The sequence below is a fragment of the Crocuta crocuta genome, unplaced genomic scaffold (genome assembly GCF_008692635.1).
Source record: "Crocuta crocuta isolate KB4526 unplaced genomic scaffold, BGI_CrCroc_1.0 scaffold28, whole genome shotgun sequence".
NCBI classification, from domain to species: domain Eukaryota; kingdom Metazoa; phylum Chordata; class Mammalia; order Carnivora; family Hyaenidae; genus Crocuta; species Crocuta crocuta.
Genome location: NW_027533256.1, coordinates 7961152 through 7977615, shown reverse-complemented (window position 1 = coordinate 7977615; position 16464 = coordinate 7961152). Strand labels below are relative to the sequence as shown.

Sequence of the window (16464 nt, the reverse complement as noted above, 5' to 3'; positions counted from 1 at the left end):
ACGCTCAGCCGACTGAGCCACCGAGGTGCCCTCAAACACTTTTACTTTTAAATGATCATAAAGAGAAAGAGAAAAGAGAGATCTTAGGAATTTTACAGGTGACTCTGAAATAATCCCTAATCGAGAACACTCACATGGAGGACGGAATGGAGAGTACATAACTGAAGGTGAATATAAGGACTATGAAATCTAAGAACAGTTGCAGGAAGGCTACCGTTCAAAATGAGCTTAGCCCTGCAGAAGAGAAAATGTAAAAAAAATAAACCAAGAAAGGCTTTCTCCAGTAATGCTAGAACAAAGACCACCAAGCGATGGATGTGTTGCTGAAAACCAGCAGGTGATGGAGGACAAGGAAAAGGCACCGTTATATGGGAGCTGCTCTCCCAGACGCAGGAAGAGACCCTCCGGGGCTTCTATGTTCTTGGTGAGCGTCTGCACTCGTGGTCACACCCCAGCAAGACAACACCTGGGAGAGGGCTGGAAGGCAGGTGTGACAGGAAGGGTTTAGAAAGAAAAAGTGTTGGAAACTGAAGAGCAAAGTGTTATGCTCTTTCTTTGTTTCTTTTTTTTAAAGACTACAGATTGTGAAGTTTAACAACTAATTTATATTAGTGAAATCAATTTGAAATGCCTACTTTAGGGGCCTGCAAGATACTGGTTATTACTGCTGAGCTCACTGCTCTAACCAGTTCTTCCTTCAATATTTTTAGTGAGTAAATAATGTACAGAACGTGTGGCTTATAAACATGCAAATGGCATAAAACTGCAAGAAATAATTAAATTATCACCCCCCCCCAATACTGACAAATTACAGCAAAGGACTAATTCTAATGTGGTAACATTTAACATAGACAAGTATGTAACAATTTAACAAAACTCCATTCCCATCCTCTTATTTGTGGCAAGAAACCAAAGAATCAATAAAGAATGTAAGAGATGTGGTTCAGCAGTAGCATGAGTGAAAGACGTGGATTTCAGCTGACAGGAAGCTCAGTATGTTTCAAAAATGTGGTGTAACAATCCAGTGTCTAACATGAGACCTGGCTCTATTTTTTTTTTTTTTTAATTTCTGAGAGAGAGAGAGAGCAAGTGAGCGAGCAGGGGAGGGTCAGAGAGAGAGGGAGACACAGAATCTGAAACAGGCTCCAGGCTCTGAGCTAGGTATCAGCACAGAGCCCGAAGCGTGGCTTGNCATTCAGACCACACTCAATTTTGCACATTACACTGAGAAACCGGAGTAACTATGAAGCTGATCAGACATGGAGCAGTGGAGGGGACTGTGAGCTATCATTTCTCTGGGCAAAGGCTAGAGGAATGGGGAGGAACGCAGCAGTACATAAACAGACCAAAAACTTCCTTCACATAGTAAAGGGCTGTCATATTGAAAGAGGCTTTAGATTTGGCCCAAAGGGGCAGGGAGAGATTTGTAGTCATCAGGAGGAAAAGCTTTCTAAGGATCATGTCAGGTCATTAGTACAGATGAAAGAGATGGTCTTGGGAGGTAATGAGCCCTTGTCACTAGAGGTGTCACACCTAGAAAACAGATGGGATGAGGGGCGCCTGGGTGGCTCAGCTGGTTAAGCATCCGACTCTTGATTTCAGCTCAGGTCATGATCTCACAGTTTGTGAGTTCAAGCCCCACATCAGGCTCTCTGCTGTCAGTGCAGGGTCTGCTTTGGATCCTCTGTCTCCCTCTCTCTCTGACCCTCCCCTGCGCGCTCTCTCTCTGTCTCAAAAATAAACATTAAAAAGAAAAGTAGCAAACAGATGGGATGCAATATATGTGTGCGTAGGGGGAGCGAGATGGGTAGAGGGCGCATATAGATCCCAAACTTAAGCAGAGACTGGAACATATATCCTTTAAAGTTTCTATCAATCCTAAGAATTTCTTAATAATGTGAATAATTTCCTAAAATAGTCAAAGCTTAAATCTGTGTACAAATCGTTCTATCTGAAGCTGGAAGAATCCCTAGGGCAAAATTACTATATGGGATTTTGAAGAGATTAGGTTTATAACCAAGAGCCATCAGGGTATTCATAAACTCTTCATTACCAGCCCGCGGATGCCTCTGCTGCTGCTGCTGCTGCTGCTGCTAAAATAACTCCACTGAGATGTCCTTACAAGGACTTAATGTTTCTACGTTGTCTCAGAGGGATACAAAGGCTACTGCCCATCACCTTCAAGCCTTTCCAGTCAATTTTATAATCCATAGGTGATACCGTAACATTTTTTGCAGTCAGGACAATTTAGAAACAGGATATGATTTAAACATTTTTTTTTTAAAGTAAAATAATCTGGAACTTCAATTACCACAGTCGTACTATTGAAGTAAGAGCTAAGCTTCCCTCAATATACTTGGTTTACAAGAACACACCGTGATGTGCAGACCTGGCACGCTTCTCCTGCAGAAGTGAATACTTTGCATGTGACCCCTCCCTTCTTTATTTCACAGGCCCCAAATCAGATCTTACCTTGCACTGAAAGTCAGATCCTTCATATTTCATACACCCTGAAGCTAATGTGGTTTCTCCCTGGTCATCTTCTTCTATGATGGCAAAGCAATGCCCATTCGTTCTGAAAGAAAAAAACCCCAAAAACCAAAAAACATAATTTCACATCAGAAAGTACCAATTAAATCTCAGTTTGAATGTAACTGGGTACTGATGACCTTCAGTACCTTGTTTTTGGAACTAAAACTGCATTTGCCTTTATTGGCAGAACTCTATGGGTTTTCAGGCAAATGAAAGAGTTCATGTCTGTCAAGGTCCAAGGTGGAAAAGGATTTTCATTAAAACATAAATTATCATGTAACTTCTCTTTGCTAATCATAGTCATGTGATCACAGAAAGCTGATTTATAGCATTTTACCAAAAAAAGTCTTAATTTAAAAAAAATACTTAAAAATGGACTGCCTTGTTTACCCATATGATTTTCAATATTCACATACCCGAGACAACAAATATGAACAACTTTTCTATGAAACACAACTAAATGACAAAGAAAAATATATTTGGGAGAACAAACTGGCTAAGATCCTGAGAGGTGTGTTTTATTGAGCGTGATACGTGGAAAGGGATAACTTTTGAATAGCTTCAAGAAACTTAGAAGTTATCATTTTTGTATTAGTATGTTGGAGTTTGCCCCTAATATATTCATTTAGACTTTAACAGGTAGGAAGACATGAAATTCTAACAGTTTTTTTGGTGCTCCAACTTGTTGTTCATATATCAGTAAATATATTGCTTCTACTTAAGAGAATCTTGCAGAATTACTAACTATTTGTAAGGAGAAAATGCTAAGTGTGGGACAAAATTCTGTTAAAATTGATGATTTAGTCGTATTCTGAGTTACTAACCCACTACCAGCCCACACACAGAGCCCACACATACATCAGGCACGCACTGTAGACAAGAAGTTTAGCAAGAAATTATTTGCACCACTCCTCTGTGAGAGATTACTCAGTCTGTCACAATAAATTCAACCACCACCAGAGGACAAACAACAAATTTAAGACATGATGAACTGTCATATAATTTCAGTATTTTCTACATATGCTTTTTTGCTTTCTATTTGGTTATATTCAAAGAGCATACAATTATTAGTAAAATACAAAAACAGGACATTATAATTTTCATAACAGGAAGACAATTAACTGATGAGACCCAGTTGTTCAGGGAATTTTTTTGGGCTGGTAAGCCAATTCTTCAGTGTCCCCAAACAATATGGAACAGAATTACATGATCATATATCAATGCCTGGATAGTTAACATATAATTAAATAGGAAAATTAAAATGGTTATATAGATCAGAATTGAACTGGGAGCTCACTTGTAAGAAAATAATATAAAACTAATTAAATATCACAATATCAAGCCTATCTTTTTGTAAAATATTTCAACCAATTTAGAATTCAAGATTTTAAAAAAATGTTTATTATTGAGACAGAGAAAAACACAGCATGGGTGGGGGAGGGGCAGAGACAGAGAGAGGGAGACACAGATTCCGAAATAGGCTCGAGGCTCTGAGCTGTCAGCACAGAGCCCAATGTGGGGCTCAAACCCACAAACCATGAGATCATGACCTGAGCTGAAGTCGGGTGCTCAACCGACTGAGCCACCCAGGTGCCCCTAGAATTACAAGATTTTGAGTGAGGGTTTTTTTTGGGGGGGGGGGTAATCTCTAAATTTTCTACAGGAAGTATCAGTAAACTTTATGGTAAAAAGATCATTACATAAACTCATAATGTTAGACAAATACCAGATTCCTTCAATTTCCTTTAAAAAGCTATATTACAATGTTAACTCTGAGAAAAGAAACATCAATCATTTAATAGTACCAAATGTTCCCATACAAAAAACAAGAAGCTTTTTGGTTCTTTGTAAAAGATATCATATAAAATTAAAGCAAAAAAACCTTATTAGACAATGTAAACAATTCTTAAAATAGCACTAAATGCAATCCTATTCTCATAACTGTAAGGACTGCATAAAGTACTTACATGCATGTGTTATTAATAGCATCATCCGGGCAGTGTCCTGAGCAATAGCACTTTAAAAAAGGCAAGGTATCCTCTGGCGCTAAGGTTACTCCATTTTCTGATTTTTTCTGGTCAGAGTCTGATTTCATCCCAGTACCATGGAGCATACTGTCCAGATTCTGCCCTGTGTTCAAATATGAAATCTGTGAAAACACCATTTCTGAAAAGCTAATTCTTCCATTTCAATTTTCAACGAGAAATGTCTAAGCTTTCTCATTAAAGTAGTGGCAGCTAATGTGTTTAATTAAAAATACACTTCATTCATACATTTAACATTTGTTAATAACCTCTTATGCACAGAGTTATAGGTGTTATGGGACATATGGAGAGGATTATGTCACAAGTTTTACACCAATGGGAGACAAAGTGGCAGACGTACAATATGGTCATAACTTGTAAGAAAGGTACAAAATGGGAAGTGATCTCAGAGAAGGCTGAGATTATTTCCAATTATTAAAAAATACACAAATTAAGGGGCACCTAGGTGGCTCAGTTGGTTAAGAGTCTGACTCTTGATTTCAGCTCAGGTCATGATCTCAGGGTTTGTGAGACTGAGCCCTGTACTAGGCTCTGCACTAACAGAGAGGAGCCTACTTGGGATTTTCCCTCTGCCTCTATGCGCTTCCCCCACTTGCATGCTCTCTCACTCTCTCTCAAAATAAATAAACTTCAAAAAAAAAAAATACACAAATTATGGTTCTTAAGCTCTTTGTCTCAAAACTTGGGACTAGCTTAAAAAAAGAAGTCCTCCATTTGTGCCTCTATGTGGAAGTGGAGTCACTAAGCATCTCACTTTGGACTTTAATTGCTTAAGTAAGGGTATTGTGAGAGCATGGGGACTAATCATATTATCTGGTGCCTTTGATCTCAAGGTCATTGGTTCGAATCCAGACTATGCTGCCAAAAACCGAAGGTTACTGTAGGGCAGTAGTTAGCTTATGAAAATAGAACTGTGTTCATGCATTAGAGTCAAGCAGCCTCAAATGACAGATACTGTCATATTTGGTACTGAATTTTTCAAGCTGAAAGCAGAACAGAACTTCTTAAAATGGGTGAGTAATTCCTCCCTCCCTCTGAATCAGCTGAAATTGGCTAGCCTATTCCTTGTAGGGTTGACCTCCAAGGAATAAAATGTAGAGCCAAACAGGTATAAATTATTAAGAGAACTGTGCATAAACAACATTTCACTGTAACATTAAATAAGTGGTTCAAGCATAATGTGGACTTGACTTTAAATTTAGCCATACTGGTGAGATGAACTACTGAAGAGAGAAAATGTAACACACATACACACACTGATAACAGGAAAAGAATGTGCTAATTAAATTTTACTGATTCCATGCCTTGAACTTTTTTTTTAATGTTTATTTATCTTGAGAGAGAGTGAGAGAGTGAGCGGGGAGAAGGGAAGAGAGAGAGCCTCAATCAGGATCCCAGGGCTCAATCTTACAAACTCTGAGATTATGACCTGAGACGAAATCAAGAATTGGACACTTACTGAATGAGCCACCCAGGTGCCCCTCCATGCCTTGAATTTTAATAATCTTTATTTAATCCTTTAAAGTGATAACAAAACTTAAAGACCTCATTTATGTTAGCAATGTCAACTGCAAAAATAAAAAAATGGAGGGTAGTGGCCAAGAAAGGAAGAAATCCATTAGGCTAAAAACAAGGAGCCTTCGGGGCGCCTGGGTGGCTTAGTCGGTTAAGCGTCTGACTTTCGCTTAGGTCATGGTCTCGCGGTTCGCGGGTTCGAGCCCCGCGTCGGGCTCTGTGCTGACTGCCAGCTCAGAGCCTGGAGCCTGTTTCAGAGTCTGTCACTCCCTCTCTCTCTGACCCTCCCCTGCTCACGCTGTCTCTCTCTCTCTCCTAAAGAAAAAAAAAAAAAAAACAAGGAGCCTTGGATTGTGGTCTCCTCTTCTCCTACTATGGTCATACCACAGTTAAGTTCACTGGATGACCATGGACAAGCCATCACTTCTCCAGGACTCATTTACTGAGTAAGACTCCAGGATGAGACACCTGAAGTCTCTTAACCAGCTTTCAAATCCATCACATAACAGAAGGAAGCATCCGTTTAAGTATGGAGAAAAAAAATAATATACCACATGCAATTAATTTTTCAAAAGTCTATTGATACACAGAGAAAGTGGTAGTGTTATAGAAATGACACTGAAATAACAGTGAGAAGTTAAGGATACAACACCCAAATATGTCCACAGATGGTACTCTCTGAACCTCATTCTCTATCTCTAAAAAACAGTGATAATAATTCCTTCCTGATTCAACTCAAGAAGTTATATATAGAGGAAATGAATATGTAATAAAGGGCTTGATTAAATATAAAATAAGGTACAAATGAAGATATTATTCAATTACAAAGATCATACTGTACTTAAAGATCACCAATACCTAGAATGTGCAAAGTTCTGTGATGGTTAATACACATAATTTCCAAAAACACTATCTGAATTTAGGAAATAAAAAAATCCTAATTATAATAATTTGCATCTGGGATTTATATTACTTCAAATATTTATTTTACAAAACACTAATTAGAGGCCAGCTATGTGCGGGCAAGTTGCTGAATGCTGGAAACTGATCTAGTCCTTGGGAAACTTGGAGGGCAGTGAGGGGGAGGGGTTGATGAGCATACAGATAAACACAGTGGGAACAGGGATACAATATAAAGGTAAACAAAGGAAGGAGCCTGTAACACAAACTCAGCCTGGGTGTCAAAAGCAATAAAAACTAGGCTGTAACTTCAAGTTATAAGATTTCCCAAAATATAGGCCTAGATGCAAAGAAAAATAGGTACCAGCAACCTCTCTGTACCATCTCCTAGGTGAGAGCATCCATTCCCACAGTTGAAGCAAATCTCTGTTTATGGTTCCTAGATTTGCCCCTCCAGCCTTGAGTTGCTTAAGTAATCTCAAAATAGGCTTGTCCAAAATGGAACTCTTGACTCTTCTCTTAAAACTTGTCTCCCCAGGTCGTTTGGCTCAATCTCCAAAAGAGAGCTCAAGTTTTTCCATTTTTCTCCAGCTCCACTGCTATTATCTGGGCCCATCATGCCATGTCACTTCCGAGATAAGAATCTCTATACTGACCTCCCTACTTCTGTTCTTGGCCTCTCCCAGCTATTTCCCATACAGGACCCAGAGTTATCTTATAAACATAAATCTGATCCTGTCACTCCCTTGCTTAAAACCAACTAACGGCTCCATATGCACTCGGAATATCTTCACTTCACCATGCCTACCGCCAGCAGGATTTGGACTCTCTGTACCTCTCCAACATCAACTCACAGCACTCATTCTCCACCATGCTCAGGCATGCAGGTCTTCTGTCAATTCCTAGAATTTGCCAATCTCTTTCAAGTCCTGCATTTACAGTGGCATAAAATTATGGGGTCTGGGCTGAAGCTCTAGGATGCATTTCAAAACAAACACATGCAAAAAAATATTTAAAGTTTGCGTGCTCAAGTGAAACAGCTCAGAAAAAAACACAAATATATATGAATATGGAGACAAATACCTAAAAGATACAAGTGACTGCATATAGGCTTGTTCCTTTGTCACTAATGGTAATTTTTGGCATCAGTGATTTTACTACACTTTTTAAAATGTTTATTCATTTCTTGAGAGAGAGAGAGACAGAGAATGAGTAACGCAAGGGCAGAGGGAGAGGGAGAGAGAGAATCTGAAGCAGGCTTCAGGCTCTGAGCAGTTAGCAAGAGCCTGACGCAGGGACTAAACACACAAAAGGCAAGATCCTGACCTGAGCTGAAGTCAGATGTTTAACCAACTGAGCCACCGAGTGCCCCTGATTTTACTACATTTTTATTCCTGGCTAAATAATTTTTCTAATTCTCCTAGTAATCTATGGGCTTCCCTTGTTCAAAGCCAAGAAACTCCTCTCCTGTCCTTAAGGCAGAATGTCTAGAAGAGGAATCAGAAAGCAAAAGGTTAGGAGAGCTGGACAGACCAATGGGACATCAATGCACTGCACGTACAAAGTGATCAGTAACAGTGCTCCTTAATCTATGTGCTATGGAGCAGTGAGTACTGATGGCTGCTTCCAGGTCATCTTTCTCTGAATGGGAGTTTATATAGCACTCATCCTATTTCTTCCTCATCACTAAATACTGGGTGTGCTGGGCACCGACAATCTCTCCCTTAGCCACATACTGCTGGACCATGAAGAGGCACATGTGAACCTGAAGGACAAGGCTACATACTGTCCACGAGTCCTGGATGAGTGGTTGAGTGCATCACGTGGATAAACTTCTGGGTTATATATATTCCTTTGAGGAAGAATTGAATATTTCTATCAAAACCAGCACTTGTAGTATACACACGCGAGAAGGGGATGTCTGATGTCAGGTAGACAAATGTGGTACCCTGCAAGAGATGCTATTAGGTGTTCTCCCCTTTACCTTGCTGGCAATGTGTGCGCCCATGCACACACACACATGCACACACACAACATCTTTTTCTAAGTATTTACTCTTCCTCCTGTGATTCAGGGAAGCACAGACCTGCTCTCAGTAGAGACAATTGTTTTGTCTAATCCAACAATTTTAGTTCCATTCCCCTTGCCATTGTTTATACAAAAGCATACATTAATTCTGGCCAATAAGGTTAGAAGGAAGTCTGCTGGGGAGGGGCAGGAGAGGGGTGCCTGAGTGGCTCATGTGGATAAGTGTCCAACTCTTGATTTTAGTTCAGGTCATGATCTTAATGGTTCATGAGATCAAGTCTCACATCAGACTGTGCGCTGACAGTGTGGAGCCCTGCTTGGGATTTCTTCCTCTCTTTCTGCTCCTCCCCCACTCGTGCTTGCTTGCTCACTCTCAAAATAAATAATTAAAAAAAAAAAAAAAAACCAGCCACAAGAGACATCCATTCCTCTACTTAATGTTGTCAACCTGAATTTGCCAAATCTGCACGTGATATCTGGCTCCACAGCAGCTACCTTGTAGCCATGAAGTAAGTTCACCTATGACTAAATTAATAGGTGGAGGACAACACAGTTGAAATAGAGAAAGAATTTGAGAAGTCACAGAATTAACTTATTGAAGTCACCCTACCTTCAGACTTCTCATTTAGTGATATAACATTTTCCTTATTGTTTAAGCTATTTTGAATTGTTATTTATTTGTTACTTATGGCTGAAAACATCTTAAGTGATAGAAGAGATAAAATCTGTCTTAGACTCTTTTCAGTTGTCCAAAGGATATCTATTTTCCCTGTCTTCCCAGCTGACCAAACTCTTGTCTGAGGAGGCACTGGATTGCGATGAAACTCAGCTGACTGTGACAGTCAGTCCTGTCTCTCAGTTTTCTAGTAGACTTAACAACTGTCTCAGTTTATCCAACAGAACAAGATAAAATCTGCCAGCACAAGGTTAGTTTCTGGGGGCATTTTGCTTTCCTGAAATAACATCCAGTTGAGGTCAGCACGGACCCTTTCCCCATTTTACCTTCCTCCAGTGCAGGTAACAACAGCCATTTTGTAACCATTAGGAAAAAGCCAAGAAAATTAAAGATGTCAAACTTGACACCATTCAACTACTGAATGAACACCAGGAAATATTTACTATCTACATCAAAAAATGTTTGTTTAAGTCACTGTTTGCTGGGTAATCAGTTACTTCAAACTCAAATCCATTCCTAAAACATGTGACCAAGCCAAAAATAAGGACTAGCTATTAGATGTTAATATCAAGTGACTCATTCTTCTGTACCAACTTGAATAACTTTATCTCAACGTAAAGCACTTTAATCTTTATCATAACATTTAATGTTCAAAAAATCCATGTTTACATCTAGGATATGTGTTATTGGTTCTGTTTTCTTTTTTTTTTTTTTTAATGTTTTATTTATTTCTAGGAGAGAGACAGAGAGAGAGACAGTGTGAGCAGGGGAGGGTCAGAGACAGAGGGAGTCACAGACTGAAACAGGCTCCAGGCTCTGAGCTGGCAGTCAGCACAGAGCCTGACGCGGGGCTCGAACCCACGAACCGCGAGATCATGACCTAAGCGAAAGTCGGACGTTTAACCAACTAAGCCACCCAGGCGCCCCGATGTGTTATTGGTTCTATTTTATAACAAGAAAACCAACATATGGAGAAATTTACTTTCCCAAAACACAACTGACGCTAAAATCAAAAGTTACTTCCACTAATACCACTCTGCAATCCTTCTTAGTAATCGCTAAGAAATAACATTTCCTTCTATATTGGCTTAGTTCTTTTCTTTAAGACTAAATTTTTTGTTATGTTTATTTTTGAGAGAAAGAAAAAAACGCAAGTAGGGGAGGGGCAGAGAGAGAGGGAACAGAGGATCCAAAGTGGGCTCTGCATTGACAGCAGAGAGCCCAATGCAGGGCTCGAACTTATGAACCATGAGATCACTACCTGAGCCGAAGTCTGACTCTTAAACAACTGCAGCACCCAGACGCCCCAAGACTAAATATTTTTATCTTACCAGTTTTTATACTGAAATTTATTAAACAATTAAAAAAAATTTTAATCTTTATACTTGACAAAGAGAGAGAGAGACAGAGTGTGAGCAGGGGAGGGACAGAGAGACAGAGGGAGACACAGAATCTGAAGCAGACTCCAGGCTCTGAGCTGTGAGCACAGAGCCGGATACAGGGCTTGAACTCATGGACTGCAAGATCATGAGCTGAGCAAAAGTTGGACACTTAACCAACTGAGCTACCCAGGCGCCCCTATTGAATAATTTTTTTAATGTTTATTTATTCATTTTGAGAGAGAGAAAGAGGCAGAGTGAGAGGGAGACAGAGAATCCCAAGCAGGGTCTGAAGGGCCAGTGCCAAGCCCAACACAGGGCTTGCTCTCACAAACCATGAGAGAAGAAATCAAGAGTCCCATGTTTAACCGAATGAGCCACTCAGGCATCCCTTTATCTTATTTGAAGCAACTATCAAACTAATCTTTTTGAAAGGAAATGTAACAAATTTTCCTCTTCATTACAGAAATATAATTCTTACTGAGATCTTTTACTTATGTCTGATAACTAAGTACCAATTTCTTTCATCTAATAAAAGTTTCTTATAGAGCAACTTGGATCAGGTTAGAGAAAGAATTTTGTATTATATTGCCTCTGTGTGATCCATATAGATTTTTAGAAAGTTTAACATCAAATACTGATTACCTGGGAGTAAGGCAGGAAATATGTTATCATTAATTTAATTCACCTTCAAAACTGTGACAACTTTGGTTAATGCTGATCAACAAGACATATAACAAGAGCTGTTAAAATAAAGGTGTTTTATCAAATAATTTGGTATTTCACCAAAAAAAGTGTCTTTTGGTAGAGGGCTCTCTGTGTTCTCAGCAAGAAAATAATAAATATATTAATTACACCTATGAGAAAATAAGAAGCTATAGATTTTATTTTTATGTTCACTCTTTAAAACGAAAATGTTAAAAAAAATGTACTGTTAATCGTATCTCCTGCTGGTAGATACTAACCTTTATCGCTGTGAATGAAGAAACATTATGAAAGAACAAGCTGTGAAGACATAAACTTAGAATGAAGATGCCCAATAACTTTACTTGTACCATCTCTTCAGTTTGGACTAATGTCCTAATTAAACCATACAGGAAAAAGCCCCTGGGCAAATATATCCCACCTGATCCTCAGAGTCATCACAGTAGTTTCCTGTTTGAGAGTTCTTAGCAGTGAACACAGAATTACAATCTTGTTCATAAATAAAACTCTGAATAGTCTACAAAGAAATTTTAGTATACAGCGCACACAAGCGCAACTTACCATTCCAAAGATCTTTAATAACGACAAAATGACTTTTCTTAATTATTTAATTTATTCTTTAATGTATTTTAAGGGAGATAGGGATTTTAAAACTTAATCTTCAGTACTTCCTACCCTGTGTCTTAGTCTTAGTAGGTCAGACACTTTTTTATACTTTATCTCATTTAATACTCACAAGACTTAATGTTGTGCATCACAATACCTATGTTATGGGTAAAAGAATAGGTTCAGAGAAGCTAAGATTTTACAAATACTTGAAAATGTTTCTATCACAGTCAAGTTCAAAATTATCTAGCATGTATTTGTTCTGTGCCTTATCCTTTGCCTCTTTATTTATAAGCTATGCTGGCATACTGGGCCTAACTGTTCAAAAAGGGACATCAGCTGAAAGATTAGTTGCAAGAATGAGTGTTTTGGGGCACCTGGGTGGCTCAGTTGGTTAAGCGTCCAACTTCGGCTCAGGTCATGATCTCACGCTTCGTGGGTTCGAGCCCCGCGTCAGGCTCTGTGCTGACAGCTCAGAGCCTGGAGCCTGCTTCAGATTCTGTGTCTCCCTCTCTCTCTGCTCCTCCCCTGCTCACGCTGTCTCTCTCTCTCAAAAATAAATAAAACATTAAAAATTTTAAAAATGAGTGTTTCAAATATAGAAATAAATTACTAAAAAAGATTACTTAAATGAACGCTGATTTACCTTGAACATAAGAAATGATGAACAGATAGGCTCCCAATAATCTGATGTGAATATACAGCTGAGTCATTGTTCAGTTTTAATGTTTCCTGTATACTGTCACCTCTAATAACTGGTCTTGATATGTCACTGATTTTAAGGACTCTTATTCAAAGAGATTTTCTTGTATAAGGTCTCAATCACTTGACAATGACTCCAACTTTCACTGCTTTCTCTTGACTCCTGAAAGATAAAAATGTTAAAAAAAAAAAAAGGTAATGAATATAACTGCAAAGTTTCAAAACTAAGAGAGAAAAACAAATGCTCAAACATACCTTTAAATGATGAAATACATTTTTAAAGATTAAAGCTATCTTTATTTACAACAGCAGCAGCAAAAGGGACTGTAATTCAGAAGCTTAAATAATTCAGTAATAGGCTGCCACCATTCCTGATCTTAGATTAACCACAGGTAAAATAAGTACACTAAATAGTCCCAATGGTCTTTTCTGGCTGCTTTAAAGTAACTGTTTTACTAGTAACAAGAACATTTCTAAATATACTAAGAATAAAGCAGGAAANGGGCTCAGTCTGCCCCTGCCCCTTTTGTGTGTGTGTGTACTTACGCGTGCGCGCGCTCTCTCACAAAGAAACAGAAACTTTAAAAAGACTTTAAAATACAAAGCTATTCATCAATAATCTTTCAAATTCTAGTAGATGTGATAAAATACCTCAAATCTTTATAATAATTCATTCTATAGAAAAGAAAGCCCACCTAGATAACCACACATTTCATCACGCGCTGTGCGGCATCATGAAAACAACAGAAACAGATCTTAAAATTATCTTCCTCAAACACTGAAAACCTGACTTCACTGGTATAAAACCCAGGTTTTAAGAGGGTGATGTGGAACCTAGGTGCGCGCTGAGGTCTGGTTACTATACGACAGTCAGGCAGGAACCAGACAAGCCCCGCGTCTGCCCGGGGGGCCCAGGGTTCTGCCTTCCCTGCCGTCCTACTGGTTCCAGCAGTTTGACTAAACTCTTCCTGAATGAAAAAGACTTTATTTATGACTCAATGACTCCTGGCGGGATTTCTACCACAAATAATCTGAACTTTCTAGTTTATCAACCTAAGAATATTTCACTTTTAATCAGCTCTCCAAAGGCACTGACAGCACTGAGGCACTAAGCTTTAGAGCGTGTCACGTACACTGTGTGGTTTCTCCATGGCTCACGTGGAAAATCTCTGCACTTTCTCACTTCTCTACTACGAAGTTACACTGCTTCCCATCCACAGAAGTGCCGAGAGTAAGATGGGAAGTGTGAAATAATTACAGAACGGTATCTACACCGTGACTTAAGAGCTTTTCTTAGGAAAACTCCTTTCTTGAAATTATACAATTGTGATTCTCGGGATGCTTGTTTCAGGTTTCAAAGTCAAAAGAAGTTTGCAGTGTAACTCCAGACCCGACCCCTCGACCTCTCTCTCCTCATGAGTTCGTTCGCCCATGATGCGTCTCTCCTAAGATTACACAGCACCGGTCTAAACCAAATGCACTCACTTTGCCTCCCAACCCTCGAGGCCTGCTTCCTCCTCCTCCACTTGCTATCACAGAGGAGGGTGGTGCCACCTCTTCAGCCACCAGGCCAAAAGCCCTGACATCACTTGCGCCTCTTGCACTAGCTCTCCTGCCTCCCTATTTTCACTCACTCACGCACGCACTCACTCACTCACTCACTCACTCACTCACCAACAGCACTTTCCAAGTGTGTATGACACAGCGCAAGGCGCTAGAATACAAATACAGTATTCCGATCTCTGCTTCAGGGAGCTCATAGTCGTGGGCAGGGCACTGACTGCTCTGACTGGTTCCATCTTTCAGAGCCACTGTTTTTTTCTCATCGGTTTATTTAAAGCCGGTATGTGGTCTAGCCTCATTGGAGGGACAACCCAGGCATCTTGCAGAGCAGCTGGTGAGGCTCTAAGCACCTGCCGCCTCACAGTCCCTTTCACAGGCAGGGGATTATATGTGATTTCTTCCTCATAAATATCTGTGACTGCTATCCTGGGCACCAAGTTCGAATCCTGATCTGTCTAAAATAAGTAAGCTAACCTATCTCTCTGGATGAGTTTCTTCATCTGTAAAACTAAAATTACATTATTAACTCGTAATTATTTTAAGAACTAAATGAGGTAATAGCTAACACACAGTCACCTCTAATTATGCACCAGTTCCATTATAAATGCTTTGAATATATTATCAAATCATTGCAACCACTTTATCAGGTAGGTACAAGTATTATTTTAATTTCACAGATGAGGAAACTGAGGCAAGGAAAGTTTACGAGATTTATCAAAGATCACACAGCTGGTAAGTGGCAGGGCTCTAATTCTAATCAAGGAGATCTGATTCCAGGGTTCGTGTGTTACTTGCTACCCTAGACTGCCCTGGACATTTTATGTGCATGATACAATGTAAATTTTACATTATGAAGGAGAGCCTGGTATAGAATAGGCGCTCAATAAAAGTTTCCTTCTCTCATTCATGTTTATACATGGCACAGGAAGTAACAGGTGCAATCTATAACAATCCCATCTTCAAGAAATTCTGATCACCTAAAACCCTGCAATAACTTGTATGGAGAACAGCCAACAGCCAAATAAAGGCTAAAGGTACAATGGCTTCAATCGCCTCATTTGTAATCCAACAATGGAAAGCCTTAATCTTTAAAAGTAAAATAGTGGGTTTTAGCTGACTACCAGCTCACTATGCATCAGCATTTAGGACAACTGCTAAGACACGAAGGCAATCTTATCAAGCAGGGCTAGAACCACACTGCTGTAATCAAAGAGGGTCACCACCTTACTTTATTCCACCTGATCAGGCCCCTTAAACACTTCAGAGAAGAATGATAGGAAAGCAAAGGATAGGGAAATAACTACACCTGAGATACAACTCAAAGAACAGAGGTCTTTGCTCACAGAATATCAAAGGAACAAGGTGTGAATACACCTCTGTCAAGGACATGACAGACATGATGGAAAAGAGACTAGACCAAGTGTTCATCGGATTCCTTCTAACTCTAAAGTCCTGCGGGAATGGTGTTCTTGCCACCGACTACTGTTTCCTAAATATTTATTAAGTACCTATTACATACATGATTCTGCATTATACAATGAGAACATACTGATGAGGGCAAGACCCAGCCTTCATGGAGTTCACAGTCATTAAACAAGACAATTAAGATAGTCAGGCACTAAACAAGACAGTACAAATCGTACGTAGTCATAACTTGTGGTAAGTGCGAGGAAAGAAAAGTGCCAGGTCCTAGGGGGCCATTCTCATCTTGAGAAGCTAAGGGAAGCCATGCTCAGAAGTGACATTCCAGGTGAGATCCGAAGAATAAAAGAGTTAGCCAGGTAAAAAATGGGGATGAGTTCTAGGCATAAGG

At 39.5% G+C, this 16464-nt stretch overlaps 1 protein-coding gene across 1 annotated transcript in view; it reads right to left on the bottom strand.

Moving 5' to 3' along the window:
- BMPR1A (bone morphogenetic protein receptor type 1A) overlaps window positions 1-16464 on the bottom strand; it is a 58545-nt gene that overhangs the window by 18624 nt on the left and 23457 nt on the right. Inside the window, exons 2-4 of the mRNA XM_077746478.1 lie at window positions 13033-13251; window positions 4500-4662; window positions 2473-2575 (exon numbers count right to left, since the gene is read on the bottom strand). Coding sequence (XP_077602604.1) covers window positions 2473-2575; window positions 4500-4662; window positions 13033-13099 — 333 coding nt within the window. The 5' untranslated portion in view covers window positions 13100-13251. The remainder of the gene's footprint in view (window positions 1-2472; window positions 2576-4499; window positions 4663-13032; window positions 13252-16464) is intronic.